The sequence below is a fragment of the Coregonus clupeaformis genome, chromosome 23, assembly GCF_020615455.1.
Source record: "Coregonus clupeaformis isolate EN_2021a chromosome 23, ASM2061545v1, whole genome shotgun sequence".
Classification (NCBI taxonomy): Eukaryota; Metazoa; Chordata; class Actinopteri; order Salmoniformes; family Salmonidae; genus Coregonus; species Coregonus clupeaformis.
Window position 1 is genome coordinate 22,753,985 of NC_059214.1, and position 21,873 is coordinate 22,775,857.

The 21,873-nt window shown below is 42.8% G+C and overlaps 1 protein-coding gene across 18 annotated transcripts in view; it reads right to left on the minus strand.

The window, feature by feature from the left end:
- LOC121536731 (dedicator of cytokinesis protein 9) overlaps positions 1–21,873 on the minus strand; it is a 129,265-nt gene that overhangs the window by 47,035 nt on the left and 60,357 nt on the right. For all 18 annotated transcript variants that reach the window (XM_041844212.1, XM_041844209.1, XM_041844203.1 and 15 more), the window contains exons 3-7: positions 8,958–9,047; positions 6,288–6,370; positions 5,378–5,447; positions 2,926–3,021; positions 2,499–2,633 (exon numbers count right to left, since the gene is read on the minus strand). In XM_041844212.1, the coding sequence (XP_041700146.1) occupies positions 2,499–2,633; positions 2,926–3,021; positions 5,378–5,447; positions 6,288–6,370; positions 8,958–9,047 (474 nt within the window). The remainder of the gene's footprint in view (positions 1–2,498; positions 2,634–2,925; positions 3,022–5,377; positions 5,448–6,287; positions 6,371–8,957; positions 9,048–21,873) is intronic.

A 21,873-nucleotide genomic window follows, 5' to 3' on the forward strand; every position in this document is an offset into this window, starting at 1 on the left:
TTTTGCAAAGCACTATATAGTAAAGGTTGCCATATATATATATTTCTTAAAGCAATATTTTGATCAACCTTTATTGCGGTTCGAGTGCAGTTGTGGAGCACACGCCATAGACATACCATCTGCACATCCAAAGCCTTAGATGGTTGATGAAGACCACAATCTACATACTGTGTAAAAGTTGAAAGTCTTTCACATTGTAACTAAATGTATAATAACAAACGTATATATACCTACAGTCTATGTTGAGAAGAATATTAAGGAGTCAGATTGTCAGGGGTCTGAATATAAACTGTTGCCAATGGCAGGGAATCATAACTGAGAGGTTACAAAAGTTAATATCAAATCAATCTTTTGCAAACATAAAGATGACAAAGTGATACAATATTAGAGCCACGATCACAGGCGGAAACATCCCTCCCTTTCTGTGGAGACATGAAACAGGGAATCTGCTACTTTTTCACTCCAACTGAACAGAACCCAGGTGGATTATTATCTTAGTGGCCCCTTTAGTGTGTGTCAGAGGGCTGAGGCAGTGTGTGTGTGTGTGCAGTGTGTGTGTGGGGGGCAATGATAGAACATGGGAGGCAGGCACAGCACATATGCTCAAGTGACCTCCCCACCTCCCGCTCCCCTTCAGACCAAGTACACACACACACACACACATCCGCCCACCCACTCACTCACCTCCACTCCCACCCTCTCAGGGGACCCTCCCTCTCCTCTGGCCCAATAAAAGCCCATTTTGTAGGGCAGGAGGCCCCAGCCAAGTTATCCACTCCTCTCTGATACACTACATGACCAAAAGTATGTGGACACCTGCTTGTCGAATATCTAATTCCAAAATCATGGGTATTAATATGGAGTTTGTCCCCGCTTTGCTGCTATAACAGCCTCCACACTTCTGGGAAGGCTTTCCACTAGATGTTGGAACATTGCTGCAGGGACTTGCTTCCATTCAGCTACAAGAGCATTAGTGAGGTCGGGCACTGAATTTGGGCGATTAGACCTGGCTCGCAGTCGGCGTTCCAATTCATCCCAAAGGTGTTGGATGGGGTTGAGGTCAAGGGTCTGTCCAAGCCAGTCAAGTTCTTCCACACCGATCTCGACAAATCATTTCTGTATGGCCCTCGCTTTGTGCACGGGAGCATTGTCATGCTGAAACAGGAAAGGGCCTTCCCAAACTGTTGCCACAAAGTTGGAAGCACAGAATCATCTAGAATGTCATTGTATGCTGTAGCGTTAAGATTTCCCTTCACTGGAGCTAAGGGGCCTAGCCCGAACCATGAAAAACAGCCCCAGACCATTACTCCTCAATCAAACTTTACAGTTGGCACTATGCATTGGGGCAGGTAGCGTTCTTCTGGCATCCGCCAAACCCAGATTCATCTGTTGGTCTGCCAGATGGTGAAGCGTGATTCATCACTCCAGAGAACGCGTTTCCAGAGTCCAATGGCGGCAAGCTTTACACCACTCCAGCCGACGCTTGGCATTGCGCATGGTGATCTTAGGCTTGTGTGCGGCTGCTCGGCTGTTCGGCCATGAAGCTCCCGATGAACAGTTCTTGTGCGGACGTTGCTTCCAGAGGCGGTTCTGAACTCGGTAGTTAGTGTTGCAACCGAGGACAGACGATTTCTACGTGCTTCAGCACTCGGCAATCCTGTTCTGTAAGCTTGTGTGGCCTGTAAGCCGTTGTTGCTCCTAGATGTTTCCACTTCACAATAACAGCACTTACAGCTGACAGGGGCAGCTTTAGCAGGGCAGAAATTTCACAAACCTACTTGAAAAGGTGGCATCCTATGACGGTGCCATGTTGAAAGTCACTGAGCTCTTCAGTAAGGCCATTCTACTGCCAATGTTTGTCTATGGAGATTGCATGGCTGTTTTCTCGATTTTATACACCTGTCAGCAAAGGGTGTGGCTGAAATAGCTAATTTGAAGTGGTGTCCATATACTTTAGTATGTATAGTGTATCTGATTAATGTCAGCTGAATGCTTGGTAGGTAAAAGCAGGACCTTTCCATCCATTTGTGAGGAGAAGACCGATAATGCTTCCAGCCCATCTTGGGACTGGGAGATGTGCGCCTGTTAGCTATAGCATGTGGTATTGATTGCTAGCCTGCTGCAAAGTGCATGGTAGTATGACATATGCATTCACCTTGTTTCAGCAGCTGAGAGTCAGCAGTAAATGATGACCTTGTAGAATGAGGGAGTGAGGGAGCGGAAGAGTGAGCTCAGGTTTTAGCCCATTGCAATGGGGATTGGAGAAGGGTCCCAGCAGTGATACAGACAGAAACATTTCCTCATTAATCCCCTGTTGCTAGCTTTAACTTGTGCCGAGTTTAACTGATCATTTAACATTTTACATGGGTAAATAAATATATTTTAGGAAGTAAAAGCTTTGGAAGGGAAGTATGTCTGGCTGGATGATCTATCCAATATAATGTTAGTGTGGTGTTGTAATCAAAGCACAATCTCAGACACAGAGTTTACTATATTACCTGAACAACTCCCATACAGGAGTCCAGGAAGATGGTTCCTTTGGGTTCTTTGGAGATCTTCTCATCCTTGTAGAAGTTGAGGTTGTAAGAGCCATCACCCAGCTGGGTTAGATGGAAATACCTCCTCTTGAAAGACTAGAAAGTAGAGTAGAACAATACAAATCTAATTTATATTATTAGAGAACAAGAGGCACGGTTTTGGCATGGATAATTGCAGCAGCATGGTTTGGAGGAAGTCAACACTCTAATATTGCAAAACAACTATCAGTTTTTCTGATAAATGGTATTAATGAAAACCAGGCTACATCCTTCTGTCACTGGAGACACGAGCACTGACTATTCATCATCACTGCACATCTGGCACATTGTGTAATAATCATTCCTAATAAAGATAGCTAGTGTCATCATCGTCATTAGGATCACTCACCCTCATGGTGACACTGATGGCACTGTTCATGTTGCCTTTGTACAGCCAGCCATGCTTGGTGATCCCTCCTTTCTGGGAACCTAGAGAGGCTGTGTCCTGGAAGAGACATGGGCATGGGATCAGACAAACTCAAGACTATATACACACATACACAAAAACACACACTGTACCACATCAAAACATCACTCTGCCCACTCTCTGCCAAAACATTACCAAACTGTGCATTTCAAGAGAGGCCCTTGATCCTGTGGTTGAGATAATGTTACAAAACAGTATAGGAGACATGGAGGATGAGATGAGAGAAACCTAAGTTGAATGTAGGTCTATCTGACTCCAAACAAGCAGCCAGCCATACAATAAACCACCACTATGAACACAAATAAACAACCCCTCTCAATGGCTTCTTCACGGAGGCATGACCATATCATCCCAGTTCTCAGGTACCATAAAACCAGCTAAACCATTGGCACCAAACAAGTATGACTAGACACATGGCTACCATCTCTATTCCATGGAGACTTCCAGAGGTGTAATGATGTGTAAATAAATCAATTAGGGGAGTAGTGAGGGAAGAGGAGCTGCTGCACCAGCATTTTACCCTTGGCATGGTCTCCATCAGGTCCTCACGATCAGAACACATGTCCAGAGTGTTTAAGCCTCCTCTTTGACAGACTACAGTGGTAAAATCCATTGTTCCAGACGATTTTAGATATAATTAATGGGTTTTCAAGATGACTGTATGACATGATTCCTATTCCCTCTCTCGTCCAATAAAATTGCTTTAAAAGTGTTGGCAGCGAGCAGAATATTTCCAGCATATCGTAGACTCATCTGAGGAGGGTCTGGAAACGTTCAGGGCCTGCTTCCACTCATCATCCTCTGACCAGAATACGCCAGTCCCTAGAGAAGCCGACAAATGACTTGTGTTCGTTTTCAGTGAACCCCTAAACTCTGTAAATGTTGCCTGGCAACACCCAAACCAACCAGATTAGCTAAACTGCAACACAGTGCATAATAATTTCATAATCAATTACACATATGACCATAAACATTTTAACTTTGGTCACGTAGCCCCAGCCTGTGGTAATGCTATTGTCTTTAAAAACATGAACAGACTTTGGGGATTTCAGGAGAAATGGCTCACTTCCTTAGCTATCATCTGCTCGGTGCAGACCTACTTCCCTGCGTGCGACAAACTGAGGTGAGGGGTATGTAGCTAGGACGCTCTTGGCTGCTGGGCCGGGGAGCATTCTTACACAGCTGTGTGGGAGGTGAGGGAAAGGGTGAGCTGGGATGGGTCTTGTCATCAGGCAGTCTATCTGATGAAAGGAATGCCCCTCCCCTGTCAGATCTAATGTTCACTGAAAGGTTCACTGGTCAGGCACTGACCTCTGGTAACCTGGGCTAGTCTCTCGGCTCAAGAATCCATTTGCCTACATCACAGTTAAGTGAGCGAGGTCACTCGAATCCCTATACATTTGCTCTAAAGACCTTTGCTATGAAGTTCCTGTAGGGGGCATTGTATGACATGACATAAAGAAGACATAACGAACAGTATGTGATATATGCAAATGTCAACATAGATGGCAGTAGAACATCAGTGTCATCAACAGCCTGAGACTGCCTCAGGTCATGCTCTGCAGAGCACCATCCCTCTGAGGGTTCTACAGGCATCAGTGATCAAGCCTCCCTTCAGGGTTGGTTTGAACACAGGTGACCCCATAGCCTCCCTTGTGTGCACTGACTCGCACAAGCTATTCCAATGCCAACAAAGACTAATTTAGACTGTTCACAGCACAGAATCAGACATCTCTATGGTTCAAAGACCAAAGGTTTCACAGTTGTATAATCAGGCAGTCGCAAAATTTTATAAATTAGCTCACAACAAAGAGAGCCAAACCCATGGGCTGTGAGGAGTCTGGGGCCATGAACACATGAAGTAGAGCAGAGAAGAACCTTTTTGAGAGGCGGCCAGCTAACCAAATTGCACTTTATACTTAACATTACAATGTGCTATTTAGACACAATGATGCTTTCATCTCATGCCGGAGACATTTCACAACTGGGATTGGAACAGGACAGCCAAATCAGTTCCTAATCTGAATCAAATCACTTAAAAAGATCTGGTGCTTGTGAGACTCAGGTGGTGTGTTCTAGGAAAGACTGGTTTCTAGGCGAAAAGACAACAGATACCGTGGCCATTCTGGCAGTGTAAAAGCTGCTGGACTGTGTAAGTAGAGCATGGAAACCTCGTTTGTCTGTCTGTATGGAGGATTATTTGTTCAGTGCCTCTGAGGTATTTACAGTAAAGTCATAGAAAGAGAGAACGGTATTGAGATGATTTGTACATGGAGCAGGTGGGTAAGGTTGAGGGTCGAAGGAATAAGCGGCTTAAGTAAATTGTTTGTTATTTGTAACCTTCCACAGCACTGTAGCTAGAACATTCACTTACTTCATCTTTATCGACATCTTCATCCACCTCAAAAACATGGACAGCCAGTTTGTCTGGTCTGGACACTTTGCTGTAAAACACAAGGATGTGAATAAAGTGAATCAAGTATTATTTTATCTCATCTATGAGAGGTCATTCATTAATCTAAGAAATGAAACCAAATGTAATGAGCATGTCCCACTTACATAGGAAGCCTGAATTAATTCAACCCAGGAAAACATTTATATTTCCCTCCCAGGACACTGAATGCTGACTAAAGGTCTGTTGACATCAATGGCAAGTCTCAAGGTCGGGGCAGCTTTGTTTTATGTGTAAATTCCACCACAATGACACTGGAAACCATAGCCCTCAGGGCAGATGGTGGAATTGATGACACTCTCAGAACCGGGGGTGGTTTCCAACCTGACTAAATCCGCACATCTTCGGGAATAACCCAAGCGTGGCTTGAGGAAGTCTCTATTGTTAATGTGGGTTAAATCGTAAAACCTGCATTTCCTTGTAAAGTATCCATGCCAAAATATACTGAACAATCAGCAACTAAGGCTGACTGAAGATTACCGACAGCATGACACTGACACGGGTGTGTGCGTCAGTGGAAGCTTGTGGGAGGAGCTATAAGAGGACTGGCTCATTGTAATGGAATAAATGGAACTGAGTCAAACATATGGTTTCCATACATTTGACGTGTTTCATACCGTTCCATTTATTCCATTCCACCAATTACAATGAGCCCGTCCTCCTATAGCTCCTCCCACCAGCCTCCACTGGTGTGCATGCACCTTAGTGTGAAATCTCTGCACAAAGAGGGTAGCTGTTCTAACTTGGCCAGGAGGAAGTCACAACTTGGTTACACATTACATAACATTGTACTGTCTGTCAAGACACCATACTGACTGAGCAAAAGGATTACTTTGGAAGCTGTCGAAAGTCCCCGGAGTAGTCCTCATACTTGTAATTAACAACATGCCAGTCAGAGTTGTAGGTCTTGATGCACTGAAATAAAAAGAAAGACAATCAATGGTTTACAAGTGTAATCCAAGACAGTTTCAATGTTTAGTCTAAAGAAACAGGAAACAAGCACAACAACCAATCAGTGTTAGCCAATAACCTGTCTTCAGATAGCTACAGTGCCTTCAAAATGTATTCACACCCGTTGACTTTTTCCACATTTTGTTGTGTTAGACTGAATTGAATTTTTTTGTCACAGGCCTACACACAATACCCCATAATGTCAAAGTGGAATTATGTTTTGTTTTGAATTTTTTACAAATGAAAAACTGAAATGTCTTGAGTCAATAAGTATTCAACCCCTTTATTATTGCAAGCCTAAAGTTCAGTTAAAAATGTGCTTAACAAGTCACATAATAAGTTGCATGGACTCACTCCGTGTGCAATAATAGTGTTTAAAATTATTTTTGAATGACTACTTCATCTCTGTACCCAACGCATTACATTTTCTGTAAGGTCCCTCAGTCGAGCAGCGAATTTCAAACACAGATTCAACCACAAAGACCAGGGAGATTTTCCAATGCCTCGCAAAGAAGTGCACCTATTGGTAGGTGGGTAAAAAAATTAAGCAGACATTGAATATCCCTTTGAGCATTGTTAAGTTATTAATTACACTTTGGATGGTGTATCAATACACCCAGTCACTACAAAGATACATGATTTCTTCCTAACTCAGTTGCTGGAGAGGAAAGAAACCGCTCAAGAATTTCACCATGAGGCCAATGGTGACTTTAAAACAGTTACAGAGTTTAATGGCTTTGATAGTAGAAAACTGAGGATGGATCAACAACATTGTAGTTACTCCACAATACTAACCTAATTGACAGAGTGAAAAGAAGGAAGCCTGTACATAGGGTATTGTGTTTAGATGGGTGAGAAATAAAATCAATTTAATCTGTTTTGAATTCAGGCTGTAACAACAAAATGTAGGGTATGAATACATTCTGAAGGAACTGTAACTCCGTAAAACATGTTTTGGGTCCTATATGAAGTCCTTTTTTTTATGCAGTGGCTTTCTGAAACAGCCCTTATTCTGGGAATCCTTTGCTCCCTATTCAATCAGATTAGTACATCTGAAGGAAGGAAGGGGAAGAAGAAGGATCAAAGGGAATGCTCATCTTGAGCAGATAGTTGGTGGAAATTAAAGCTTTACACAGGATCTGGAATTAAAGAAAAATAGTTCCAGAGCACTTTCTCATCAGCCTACAGTTTTCAGGAGAGTCAAATCTACCGACTAGAAAAGGAAATATTTTATGATTAGAGCAGTATGGCATAAATCCTAATTATGACCCAGCAGTTATGTTTGGGCACTTCAGGGGGAATTCTACAGCCCCACACAAAGGATACTTTCACATCTCCCATCCACACAGTATGACACTTCACCCCAGACTTAAAGGATCATCAAGTAGATGTTAGATCAACTCAGTACAAACTGGGAGGGAGTATACTTCTATATCTCTCAATCTGGGGGAGACACATCTGTTCACTCTTAAAACTTCCAGATTGATATGAACATCCAGAATGGTATTTATACAGAGGCGTGTAGTTGGTAGAAATGGTCTGACAGGGGAGTCCTGAGCTGAGGAAAGTCAATCTGATCAGTAGAGGAATGGAAAAGAGAGAGGGTTGTACTCTGCAGCTGTCCTGCTGATGTAATATTGCACTTGACCAAAAGGACTCCCTAATCTGTGACCCATGACCTGAGGGGTCAGCAGCCGGTTGCCTCTGGTTTACAGAGCAGTGTTACAATGGGAGCAGTGTCCATTAAGTGTCCAACTGTCCACACAGGACACAATGACAGTAAACCATTGTGTAGCTCAGGTATACTGTGTGTGGGAGATGGTGTGTTTAAGCAAGATGTTCATGTCAATGTCAGACTGTGTTATTTTTCATTTAACCTTTATTTATAAATAAAGTACTGTATGGGAACAGAATGTACAGTAAGCCTGACATCGGATTTTAAGATCAATTTTAACACCACTTCATTGCAGAAGGCATTTACCAGGCTTGGTACAGGGAGGCACTACTGTAAACAGGGCTCTGAGAGGATGAAGACCAGAAGTCTGAGAAGAACCATCCATTTAGTTTGGAACTGGATTCCACTTATCAGTTTTTTGGTCTCCTGGCCTGAATAGATGTTATTGAAGAGAATGAAAATACTCCTATTGACTGGATGGCTTCCAGTAACGGCCCATAATTCCTACGCCTGCCTGTACTGAACAATAAAACACCATTGTGTCACAAAGTATGTGCTAGGTGAAATGGAAGTTCGGTTTGGCTGGACACATTCTATAAACAATGGGGAAATCATCAGACTAAAGTGTGTGCACTCCAGTGTGTTTCCATATCTATTGATCTTGTGCAGGCTGCCATATACATCAAATGCCAGGTCAGGAGCTGGCTGAAGACTGACACTAATGTCTGTATTTATTGTAACTTGTTAATATGGCTGCAGGGTACACTAGCAAGTAAATGGCACATCATAATGCCAACACCTAACTGTCAATAAAACCACTGCGCTCCCTGCACAAAGGTTCATTCCTGCAGGGTTATTGCACTAGTGGGTTCTTACCTCTTGGACAAACAGACTCTGCGCCTCCTTCTCGGCATTCTCAGGCACTGTGGGGTAGAGAGTTCTTCCTTGGCGTCTCTGAGTCGCAATCTGTGGATGGAAAACAGTTTTATTTAGCTAATTAAATCAAGTACAGGGTCTGACTAGATTATGAGACTGGATGAGTGATGCTCTGAAAATGAACTCAAAACCATAAATCACCACAGATTAAGAAAATAAACGTATACAAGACATCCTTCGGGAATGACACAACACAGATTGCTAACATCTTATTTTCTCAGTACTACAGTATGTGGTCTCAGCTGGACATGATTTCACTGAACGCTCCTGCAAATATTACTCCATGCTAGAGAAAAGTCTCAGGTCAGTGGGGGTTTCAGGAGGACAGAGAGGGAGGCAGGGTCAGGATGAGGCTACTCTACATTGTTGACCTCCAGGCTGGGCCATGGGGCTCCCTCCCTGAGGAGCTGGACACTCAACACCTCCCCTACCTTCTGCACCCTCTTTAAATGGCCATGTCCTTCACTCTGCAGGCTTATGGTGGTTGTTTAGTGATGGGAGGGGGTGATACACCACAGATACATAGCCCTAGTGGTATCTATCGACAGTATCAACTCAATACCACTAGAATAACTAGGAACTCAGTGTTTTCAGTAGCCTATGTCAAACCTCACAGAAAATCTATCCACACATTCAACCCTCATTTCCCATTCACAAGGCCTCTAATGGGTTAACCCACTCTTAAAACTACACAGAACTAATTCAGTATTATTTTATTTTCAGAAATACCGTTTTTAACTAAGACCGATACAATTCAATTTTATGAATGAATTACTCTATATTTGGGACTAATTTTAGATAGGAGTAATGTTGATATGTAGGCAGATTTATGAAAGGCAAATATTATTGGAGCTCCCTTCTGTTGTTCTTCATTCTTAATAGGACATTTTAATCCCAGTTACGAGTGTAACCTAGTTTTGAGCTCCCCTTCGAGACCTGTCTGACATATCTCACTTAATTGGAGATTCCCCTTGATAATAAACATTCAAGAGAGTGTTTTGTAATCCTATCTTCTCTAGCATTTTACCCCATGGTGATTCCTTTAGCAGAAACCTTTCAACTTTATATCTTTAAAGTAAGGGAAACAGAAAATAAACACTAGAGGACACAGCAGATTACAGTTACCCCACATGAGGGATAGAGAAACAAACTACAGCAAAAACACCAGAGAAGAATAACAGACCTCAACCTTCCCCACTTAACTCATATCATTTTAAAGCCAAACTGGACACAGTTCAAAGGTGAACCATGACAGAAATGTGTCTGTGGTACCTGACTTACAGTAAAGCATAGTTTAAGGTCAGGGCAATGGGGCAGGAGTAAGGTAAGCAATTCAACACAGCAGTAAATCTCCTGTTCATGCAGCTTTTCCTGAGCATCTTAACCAATAGGCCTGCTTAAGTCATTATCTCTAGCCTTCAGCAGACACATAGCCAGGATTTTTCCAGCATGCAGAGCAAAGCAGCTCTCCAATTAAACTTGAATTGAGTCACAGACTGTGAAATGAAAAGCCCAATCAGGTTAGTACAGACGTCATTTTCTACTCCCTATGCCCAAACAAAGAATGGAGAATAGAAATTCCAAATTATAGACCAAACCTCACCACCCCAAGGTTAATAATTGTACATTGATAAAGAACAGCACCACAAAAAGAAAGAGAAAAGCTCTATCTCAAATTCTCGGCATAAATTACTCCCTTGGGAATCAATGGGATATTATTATGCACTCCACAGGCTTGGTTATAGAACCTGGAGGTCCATTCGGGTAACTAGCCTAATGGCAGTAGTGGAGCAGGGCTCCAGGTTACCGTCAGGACATTTCAAAGGGAATTACTGGAGGTGAATAGGTAACTTGTCGTTACAGTGGCTGTTACAGTAGAGGTTTATTGATAATCAATACAGTGACTCTGGTTGATGTGAGGAGTTGGCTACCGCTGAGCATAGCCTTCTCTCTGAGACTGCCTGGTTTTAGCGCAGCCTAGCCCACTGCTCCATTCCAGGAATACAATGCAGAGGTCCTATTTGTGAACCTGAGTTCTCTCCTCCACTTCCTCTCTCCAGCCCAGGTTTCCTGCTGGGAGATGACAATCTCTCCATAATCTAAGCAGCAGAAACAAACAGGCTTGTAAACCAGAAGAGGCCAGAGGGAGTCATGAAGTGGACCAGAAGAAGCACTGGGGATATGAGTCTCTATGGAGCACTAGGGTTGTCACGATACCACTATCGCGATACACAGAGATAAACAAAACATGAAGCGGACTCTATTTCCTGAGGAAAACAGTGCTAATTTTGGAAACAAACAGCCTTGTGTTGTCACCCAGAACCCCATTTCTCTTTTCCAAGCTATTGCACACAATATTTGACATACACTAGGTTTTTAAAAGGACCAAAGAGTTTAGTCTGCTTTTGTGTTTTCTTTTTTGCCAAGGAAAATCAGGTATCGTAATATTGCAATACTGGTATCGTGACAACTCTATGGAGCACAGTGGAGATAAGATACAGGGCAATTCCACAGATTTTTCACTTAAAATGTATGCCAAATAAAAACCATTGATTTCAAAGTTTAACAAACCACACGCTGTTACAAACTCTATGCACAAGGACTACTTTTAACAATTTACACTGATCATTTTACAAAAACACATTTACTGGAATAACTGTGCAGATGCAAAGTTTGGTAACAGAATTTAGGTAAACTCTCCCGCAGTTTTTTGTGTGACCACGTTTTCCAAATACTCTGTTAAATATCTGCTCCGAATTAAGATTCAAAGATGGCTGCAGAAAGTATGGGGTGTCAGCTATGACATGACATCTTGAGTTTGAAAAAATCTATTTGGGTTATTGAACAGTAAGTGAAGTGGATTGACACCCGGTAGCAGCATTGCGGTAACGGAATTTAATTATGGGTCCCCGATCTGAAAGTCATTCTCTTCATGGGGATGTATCCTAAATAGGTACAAAAGGTAGAAATATGCAATATCCTCCTTTGCATATTTGGGTATTATTCTACACAGTACAGGACTGTACTGAACTATATTCAACTTTTCTTTACTGTACTCGACTGTGCTCTACTGTACTGTAATATCCTGTAATGTACTGTACAGTCCAACCTTGTGAAACATAGACTTCTATGATAGGTTCAGATTTGGTCCGGTCCGGACCAAATCTGAACCAATCATGGACGTCTATGTTTGGGACAAATTAAGGCCGGTCCAGATGTCTGTGGATGTTGAAATCCAGGGCGGACTGACCAAATCTCAGCGTCTATGGATGTCCGGTGTCGGTCAGTGCTCAATGAGTGAGGGGGCTGCTTACAGTAAATGGAAAGAGAGGGGGCTCATGGGTATGTGTCAGTAAGAGCCGGGAGAGGTGACATTAATTGGAGAGGGAGAGAGAGAGGGAGGGGTTGTCCAGACTTTTTACGTTCTTGCTTTGACCACCAGACGACAGAAAGAGAAAGAAAACAGTTATGAGCTGAACATAACAGTATGCCAATGGAAGGGAGGACAGTAGCAGGTGACCCAACTATGTGGTTTGTGACTATGACTTCCCATTGTAGCCAATTCAAATTGTACTTATATATATTATTCCTCAAAAAGTTACCATTAGAATTCTCCCTCTCTCATGTTTCCCTCACAACTTCAACTCATTGAATCCTGAAACTTGAAGGTATACATAGAGTTTTATTAAAACCACCCTGCCATGCTGAAATTGTTCAAATAGGGAGAAATAGCAAGAGGAGGAATAGTGCCTTGACATTCCTGGGAGTAAATCCAGTGACAGCTCAGAGCTCTTCCTGATCTGCAGGCTTTATGACCAGCGTACATCTCAAGTTAAAGCAGGGAGGGAGGTTCCCTTCCCATTTCCTTCCTCTCCCAGTAATCCCAGACAAACTCCCTAAGAAGACACGTTGACAAAACCTGCTTGGCTCTCCTAACGCCGAGCGCCGTCTGATCAAATCCAGATGAGGTAATTTAAACACCGTCTCACAATTTATTTTCCTAAACAGTTAAGTCCCTGTTCTCTCTGAGATATAATTTGATAACAACCTCCAATGAGAGGCATTGGATCCAGAGGGGGGAGAGAGAGGACAGCATGAGAAACCTGACAGCGGTTCCTGAGCTGAGGCAGTGTCTGCCAACAAAATGATTTACACACCAGCCGAAAACAGCCCACAGACTAGCAGTGTGGTCAGATGAGCTCTGCCGGGTCTGGACTGGATTTATAGGCTGCTATCACTACACAGTCATCAGTGTCCGGGAGTTTAATAGCACCAGAAACCACCCTTCTCTGCCTAGAACACTGAATACCCACAATCGAAAGGTCTTGACATACAACCGGATAAAACCACTTGCGTAAAGAAGATCTCAGAGAGTCATGTGACCTAAACAGATGTGGAGCTCAGTCTTCAGATTTTTTTCTTCTTCTTCCAGGATCATCACCTGTCACTCCCCTCACAACGCACCGCTTGTAGTGTATGCAGGACTCGTATGTCATGGCCAGAGCAGAGCGTTACACTGGAGCGCCATGAGAGCACAGCAGACACAGCTGGTCAAGGCCTCCTCTCTGTCATCGAGCTGAGTGCTCCAGCTGTCTGGCCTTCACATACACCCAACCGGCTTAGCCCCCGCCACCTCCGCCCCCTGCCCAGCCCTCAAGCCACAATGCTCCCTTTCCCTCCCAGCTTTTTGCAAACGCAATACAGAGTTTATTTTTTTACAGTACAGTGGGTCGATAGCAAAGCATCAAAGACAGGCCAGGAGCTTTTCTCAAAAAGAGCGAGGGCACGATTGCAGTGTAATGTTGTAAATGTAATGAGGAATAGCTTGCGAGTCCGTAAGTAAGCGCCAGTGAATATTCTTATTTTCTGGCAATACAGCGATGAGACAAAAAAAAAACTGTTAACACGCTGAATACATCCAAGAAATCGAACCCTTCTTTAAAATGGCTGATTCTCCAACATATACACTACCGGTCAAAAGTTTTAGAACACCTACTCATTGAAGGGTTTTTCTTTATTTAAAAAATGTTCTACATTGTAGAATAATAGTGAAGACATCAAAACTATGAAATAACACACATGGAATCATGTAGTAACCAACAAAAGTGTTAAACAAATCAAAATATATTTTATATTTGAGATTCTTCAAATAGCCACCCTTTGCCTTGATGACAGCTTTGCACACCCTTGGCATTCTCTCAACCAGCTTCACCTGGAATGCTTTTCCAACAGTCTTGAAGGAGTTCCCACATATGCTGAGCACTTGTTGGCTGCTTTTCCTTCACTCTGCGGTCCAACTCATCCCAAACCATCTAAATTTGGTTGAGGTCGGGGGATTGTGGAGGCCAGGTCATCTGATGCAGCACTCCATCACTCTCCTTCTTGGTAAATTAGCCCTTACACAGCCTGGAGGTGTGTTGAGTCATTGTCCTGTTGAAAAACAAATGATAGTCCCACTAAGCGCAAACCAGATGGGATGGCGTATCGCTGTAGAATGCTGTGGTAGCCATGCTGGTTAAGTGTGCCTTGAATTCTAAATAAATCACAGACAGTGTCACCAGCAAAGCACCCCCACACCATAACACCTCCTCCATGCTTTACGGTGGAAAATATCCATGCAGAGATCATCCGTTCACCTACACTGCGTCTCACAAAGACATGGCGGTTGGAACCAGAAATCTCACATTTGGACTCCAGACCAAAGGACAAATTTCCACCGGTCTAATGTCCATTGCTCGTGTTTCTTGGCCCAAGCAAGTCTCTTCTAATTATTGGTGTCCTTTAGTAGTGGTTTCTTTGCAGCAATTCGACCATGAAGGCCTGATTCACGCAGTCTCCTCTGAACAGTTGATGTTGAGATGTGTCTGTTACTTGAACTCTGTGAAGCATTTATTTGGGCTGCAATATCTGAGGCTGGTAACTCTAATGAACTTATCCTCTGCAGCAGAGGTAACACTGGGTCTTCCATTCCTGTGGCGGTCCTCATGAGAGCCAGTTCATCATAGCGCTTCATGGTTTTTGTGACTGCACTTGAAGAAACTTTCAAAGTTCTTGAAATGTTCCGTATTGACTGACCTTCATTTCTTAAAGTAAAGTATTTTTGCTTATTTGAGCTGTTCTTGCCATAATATGGACTTGGTCTTTTACCAAATAGGGCTACCTTGGGGGGCTACCTTGTCACAACACAACTGATTGGCTCAAACGCATTAAGAAGGAAATAAATTCCACAAATTAACTTTTAAGAAGGCACACCTTTTTAACTGAAATTAATTCCAGGTGACTACCTCATGAAGCTGGTTGAGAGAATGCCAAGAGTGTGCAAAGCTGTCATCTAGGCAAAGGCTGGCTATTTGAAGAATCTCAAATATAAAATATATTTTGATTTGTTTAACACTTTTTTGGTTACAACATGATTCCATATGTGTTATTTCATAGTTTTGATGTCTTCACTATTATTCTACAATGTAGAAAATAGTAAAAATAAAGAAAAACCCTTGAATGAGTAGGTGTTCAAAAAATGTTGACCGGTAGTGTATATTCTAAGGAAAGATGTAAAAACCATTATGCTTGTGAAACAAAATAATCTCTCAATAGATGAGAGAAAAAAAACTATAAAAAAATCCCTCTTATATAAAATATCAGTTGGATCGTGAGACAGTGAGGATGGGTCAGGTTTTGCGGATATAAAAGCGTCCTTCATGGCGCTGTTAAGAGCGTCTTCCTAAGTGTTCTCACTTCCTGAAGGGCTTATTCCAGGCCAGATTCCCATTTCATAGTTTCCACACTGGGCATCACGTGTTGTGTAGCGATGGAACGTTTGAGAGGGTGACAGTGGCTACGTCCTGCTGAATAGGGATAGAGATAACCCTTACTCTATCACAACAGCAGAGGCAGAATGAGCCAATAAAACATATGACCCCTGACCTTTACAGCATGAAGGGATGTAAACAGAAGAAAAGCCTCTGTGGAGGACCTCGCCCTACACTCAACATGGGCTTGGCTGGGCCGCACTGAAATATCATGAAATCACAACAAACATAACAACCAAAACATACGTGGGAGGCAGAGATGACTAATGTTGATAGATGAAAAATGAATAGATAACATAAATTATTCACATGGTACACTAGTATGGAACCTATACAAATCTTAACACTTGACAGATCATTTACTGTCAGCAATTAATTATATCCATCCTTACCTGACTAACTATTCTGGAGTATTATTCTATAGCAATCTCCTCAGATGGTATTCTATTTGAGCCTGGTCCCAGATCTGTTTGTGCTCTTGGCAACTCCATTGCTGTCCTTGTCAAGCCAAACATAGTTTGGGATGACAATGAGTTACAATGACTGTGCTAATTCTATTCTATTCCTCACTAAACAGCACCATGTTTTTTTTTTATTCTCACGAAATGTAATCCATAGAAGTGTCCTTTGGAGGAAGGATTGTTGACATATATTAGACATCTGTATCTTAAAGCATAATTGAGAAATACATAATGTTTCATCTGTATTATTTTTTACCTTTATTTATCCAGGCGAGTCAATGAAGAACAAATTCTTATTTACAATGACGGCCTGGTATGTGCTACAAAGGAAATATTTATGTCATGAAGCTTTACCACTTGCCTTATAATATGAGTAGTATTTTGATTTCAATAACAATTTTCTTACATTCATATACAGTGGGGAGAACAAGTATTTGATACACTGCCGATTTTGCAGGTTTTCCTACTTACAAAGCATGTAGAGGTCTGTCATTTTTATCATAGGTACACTTCAACTGTGAGAGACGGAATCTAAAACAAAAATCCAGAAAATCACATTGTATGATTTTTAAGTAATTAATTTGCTTTTTATTGCATGACATAAGTATTTGATACATCAGAAAAGCAGAACTTAATATTTGGTACAGAAACCTTTGTTTGCAATTACAGAGATCATACGTTTCCTGTAGGTCTTGACCAGGTTTGCACACACTGCAGCAGGAATTTTGGCCCACTCCTCCATACAGACCTTCTCCAGATCCTTCAGGTTTCGGGGCTGTCGCTGGGCAATAGGGACTTTCAGCTCCCTCCAAAGATTTTCTATTGGGTTCAGGTCTGGAGACTGGCTAGGCCACTCCAGGACCTTGAGATGCTTCTTACGGAGCCACTCCTTAGTTGCCCTGGCTGTGTGTTTCGGGTCGTTGTCATGCTGGAAGACCCAGCCACGACCCATCTTCAATGCTCTTACTGAGGGAAGGAGGTTGTTGGCCAAGATCTCGCGATACATGGCCCCTTCCATCCTCCCCTCAATACGGTGCAGTCGTCCTGTCCCCTTTGCAGAAAAGCATCCCCAAAGAATGATTTTTCCACCTCCATGCTTCACGGTTGGGATGGTGTTCTTGGGGTTGTACTCATCCTTCTTCTTCCTCCAAACACGGCGAGTGGAGTTTAGACCAAAAAGCTCTATTTTTGTCTCATCAGACCACATGACCTTCTCCCATTCCTCCTCTGGATCATCCAGACGGTCATTGGCAAACTTCAGACGGGCCTGGACATGCGCTGGCTTGAGCAGGGTGACCTTGCGTGCGCTGCAGGATTTTAATCCATGATGGCGTAGTGTGTTCCTAATGGTTTTCTTTGAGACTGTGGTCCCAGCTCTCTTCAGGTCATTGACCAGGTCCTGCCGTGTAGTTCTGGGCTGATCCCTCACCTTCCTCATGATCATTGATGCCCCACGAGGTGAGATCTTGCATGGAGCCCCAGACCGAGGATGATTGACCGTCATCTTGAACTTCTTCCATTTTCTAATAATTGCGCCAACAGTTGTTGCCTTCTCACCAAGCTGCTTGCCTATTGTCCTGTAGCCCATCCCAGCCTTGTGCAGGTCTACAATTTTAACCCTGATGTCCTTACACAGCGCTCTGGTCTTGGCCATTGTGGAGAGGTTGGAGTCTGTTTGATTGAGTGTGTGGACAGGTGTCTTTTATACAGGTAACGAGTTCAAACAGGTGCAGTTAATACAGGTAATGAGTGGAGAACAGGAGGGCTTCTTAAAGAAAAACGAACAGGTCTGTGAGAGCCGGAATTCTTACTGGTTGGTAGGTGATCAAATACTTATGTCATGCAATAAAATGCAAATTAATTACTTAAAAATCATACAATGTGATTTTCTGGATTTTTGTCTCTCACAGTTGAAGTGTACCTATGATAAAAATTACAGACCTCTACATGCTTTGTAAGTAGGAAAACCTGCAAAATCGTCAGTGTATCAAATACTTGTTCTCCCCACTGTATGAATATTGAAAAATATAAACATTCATATTTTTTGATTTGGCTTATTCTTTTATATATTGTTGAACATAATATACAGTGCATTCAGAAAGTATTCAGACACCTTAACTTTTTTTCACATTTTGTTACGTTACAGCCTTATTCTAAATTTGATTCAATAAATAAAAATTCCTCATCTATCTACACACAATACCCCATAATGACAATGCGAAAACAGGTTTTTAGAAATACCTTTACATAAGTATTCAGACCCTTTGCTATGAGACTCAAAATGGAGCTCAGGTGCATCCTGTTTCCATTGATCATCCTTGAGATGTTTCTACAACTTAATTGGAGTACACCTGTGGTAAATCCAATTGATTGGACATGATTTGGAAAGGCACACACCTGTCTATATAAGGTCCCACAGTTGACAGTGCATGTCAGAGCAAAAACCAAGCCATGAGGTGGAAGGAATTGTCCGTAGAGCTCCGAGACAGGATTGTGTCGAGGCACAGATCTGGGAAAGGGTACCAAAACAATGTTTCTGCACCATCGAAGGTTCCCAAGAACACAGTGGCCTCCATCATACTTAAATGGAAGAAGTTTGGAACCACCAAGACTCTTCTTAGAGCTGGCCGCCCGGCCAAACTGAGCAATCGGGGGAGTAGGGCCTTGGTCAAGGAGGTGACCATGAACCCGATGGTCACTCTGACAGAGCTTCAGAGTTCCTCTGTGGAGATGGGAAAACCTTCCAGAAGGACAACCATCTCTGCAGCACTCCAACAATCAGGCCTTTATGGTAGAGTGGCCAGACAGAAGCCACTCCTCAGTAAAAGGCACATGACAGCCCGCTTGGAGTTTGCCAAAAGGCACCTAAAGGAATCTCAGACCATGAGAAACAAGATTCTCTGGTCTGATGAAACCAAGATTGAACTCTTTGGCCTGAATTCCAAGCGTCACGTCTGGTGGAAACCTGGCACCATCCCTACGGTGAAGGATGGTGGTGGCAGCATCATGCTGTGGGGATGTTTTTCAGTGGCTGGGACTGGGAGACTAGTCAGGATCGAGGGAAAGATAAATGGAGCAAAGTACAGAGGGATACTTGATGAAAACCTGCTCCAGAGTGCTCAGGACCTCAGACACACAGCCAAGACAACGCAGGAGTCAAGTCTTTGAATGCCCTTGAGTGGCCCAGCCAGAGTCCAGACTTGAACCCGATCGAACATCTCTGGAGAGACCTGAAAATAGCTGTGCAGTGACGCTCCCCATCCAACCTGACAGAGCTTGAGAGGATCTGCAGAGAAGAAAGGGAGAAACTCCCCAAATACAGGTGTGCCAAGCTTGTAGCGTCATACCCAAGAAGCCTTGATGCTGTAATCGCTGCCAAAGGTGCTTCAACAAAGTACTAAGTAAAGGGTCTGAATACATGTAAATATAGGTCTGAATACTTTCTGAAAGCACTGTCCACTCCAGGCATATCAAAGTTCCAGACTGGGTGGGCTCTCTGCTAGTTTTAAAGTTGTGGCCTATTTTACACAGAGAAAATGGCATAGTAGGCAATCACAGCCCTCCTTTTACTTGCATCATTGGACATCCTGCAAATCCCCAGTAGAGGGTGGCCAATTTGAATCCATTTTCACATTCACTCTGTTGGTAATGCGTACAAAAATGGATTATAACTCTAAAAGTAGCAGAGATCCCACTCTGGAACTTTGATATGCCTGTAGGCTATATGTTCAACATTATATTGAAACCTTTACCAAATCAAAAAATTGTATATTTTCAATATTCATGTTTATATATTTCAATATTCATAAATTAATGTAATAATAAATAAATAAAAAATACTACTCATATTACAAAGCAAGAGGTAAATCTTCATATGTTGCTTTGTAGCACCTACAGATGAAACATTATGGTGTCTTAAAGGAGGCCTGGGTAAGGCCAAAATGTCACAAATGTTCCAACTCCAATTATTTATTTCTAAATTATGCTTTAACATACAAAAGTCAAATATATGTCAACAATCCTTCCCCCAAATGAACCTTCTACGGATTAGATCAGGGGTGTCAAACGTCCGGCCCGCGGGCCGGATCAGGCCCGCAAACGGGTTTAATCCGGCCCGCGAGATGATAAAAAAAATAAAAAAAATTATATATATATTTTTTTTTGTAAAGTATAAAAATGCGCTGCAATTTTTCAATAAAAGAAACTGCTGTTACAATTGCGTCCACTGGATGGCGCAATAGCAATTGTGTTAAGCAAGCAAACTGTTTATACCGGGGCAGAGCAAGTAGGTCAAGCACGTGCAGCCAATGAGCTACTTTGTTTTGCCCGCGATATTTATTACGGCTTCTACTTTTAACATTATGTGCTTTGGCACCCTCATTGCCCCAATATGTCTCTGTCAAAAAAGAGAAAAGTGGACGCAGAGTGCAGAGTGTTCCAAGAAAAATGGTCATCCTATTTATTCACGGAATTGAATGGGAAAGCTGTATGTTTGGTGTGTTCAGAGCATGTTGCAGTGCTGAAAGAATATAACCTTCGTCGCCACTATGTGAGTCTTCATGCCGACAAATATGACAACTTGTGTGCCCTGAAAAGCAGCAGGCTTTTGCAAATATCAGCCTGACAAGAAACACAGTTGCAGACAGGATTTCCGATCTTTCAGTGGATTTGGACAGCCAGTTGAAGCAAAAAGTAAAGTCATTTATTGCGTTTTCGGTTGCAATTGATGAAAGCACGGACATTACAGATGTTGCACAACTGGCCATTTTCATCCGCGGAGTTGATGACACATTGACCGTCACCGAGGAGTTCGTGGAGTTGGTGCCGATGACAGATACAACGACAGCAGCTGATATTTTTACCGCACTCGTCGGGCGCGCTGGACAGGGTCGGAGTGGACTGGTCCCGCGCTGTCAGCCTGGCTACAGATGGTGCGCCCTCAATGATCGGGAAAAAAGCAGGCGTTGTGACAAAGTTCAGAGAGAAAGTGCAATCTGCAAATGGAGGACGTGATTTTTTGACTTTTCACTGTATTTTGCACCAGGAGGCTTTGTGTTGCAAGTCATTAAAGATGGATAACGTCATGAAGGTGGTCATCCAAACTGTTAATTTCATCCGATCCAGAAGCCTGAATCACCGTCAGTTTGACAGCCTTCTCAGAGAGAAAGACCACATCTATGGCCTGCCATACCACACTGAGGTAAGATGGTTAAGCCGAGGTGCTGTGCTGAGGCGTTTCTTTGATTTACGAGAAGAAATTGAACAGTTCATGGAAGAAAAGGGCAAACCAGTGTTAGAATTTCATTCCGCAGAATGGATGCAGGACCTTGCATTTATGGTGGATGTTACAGAGCACCTGAATAACTTGAACAAACAGCTGCAAGGGCGCAACAAAGTTGTCACGCAGTATTATGACAGCATACGTTCTTTCAAGTTGAAGCTGTCATTGTGGGAGACGCAACTTGCCGGTGGTGATGCAGCTCACTTCCCCTGTCTGAAAAATGTGTGCGCGACCCAACATGTGGCAGACATGAAGCGGTTCAAAGATGAAATAACGGGACTGTTATGGGAGTTTGAGCAACGCTT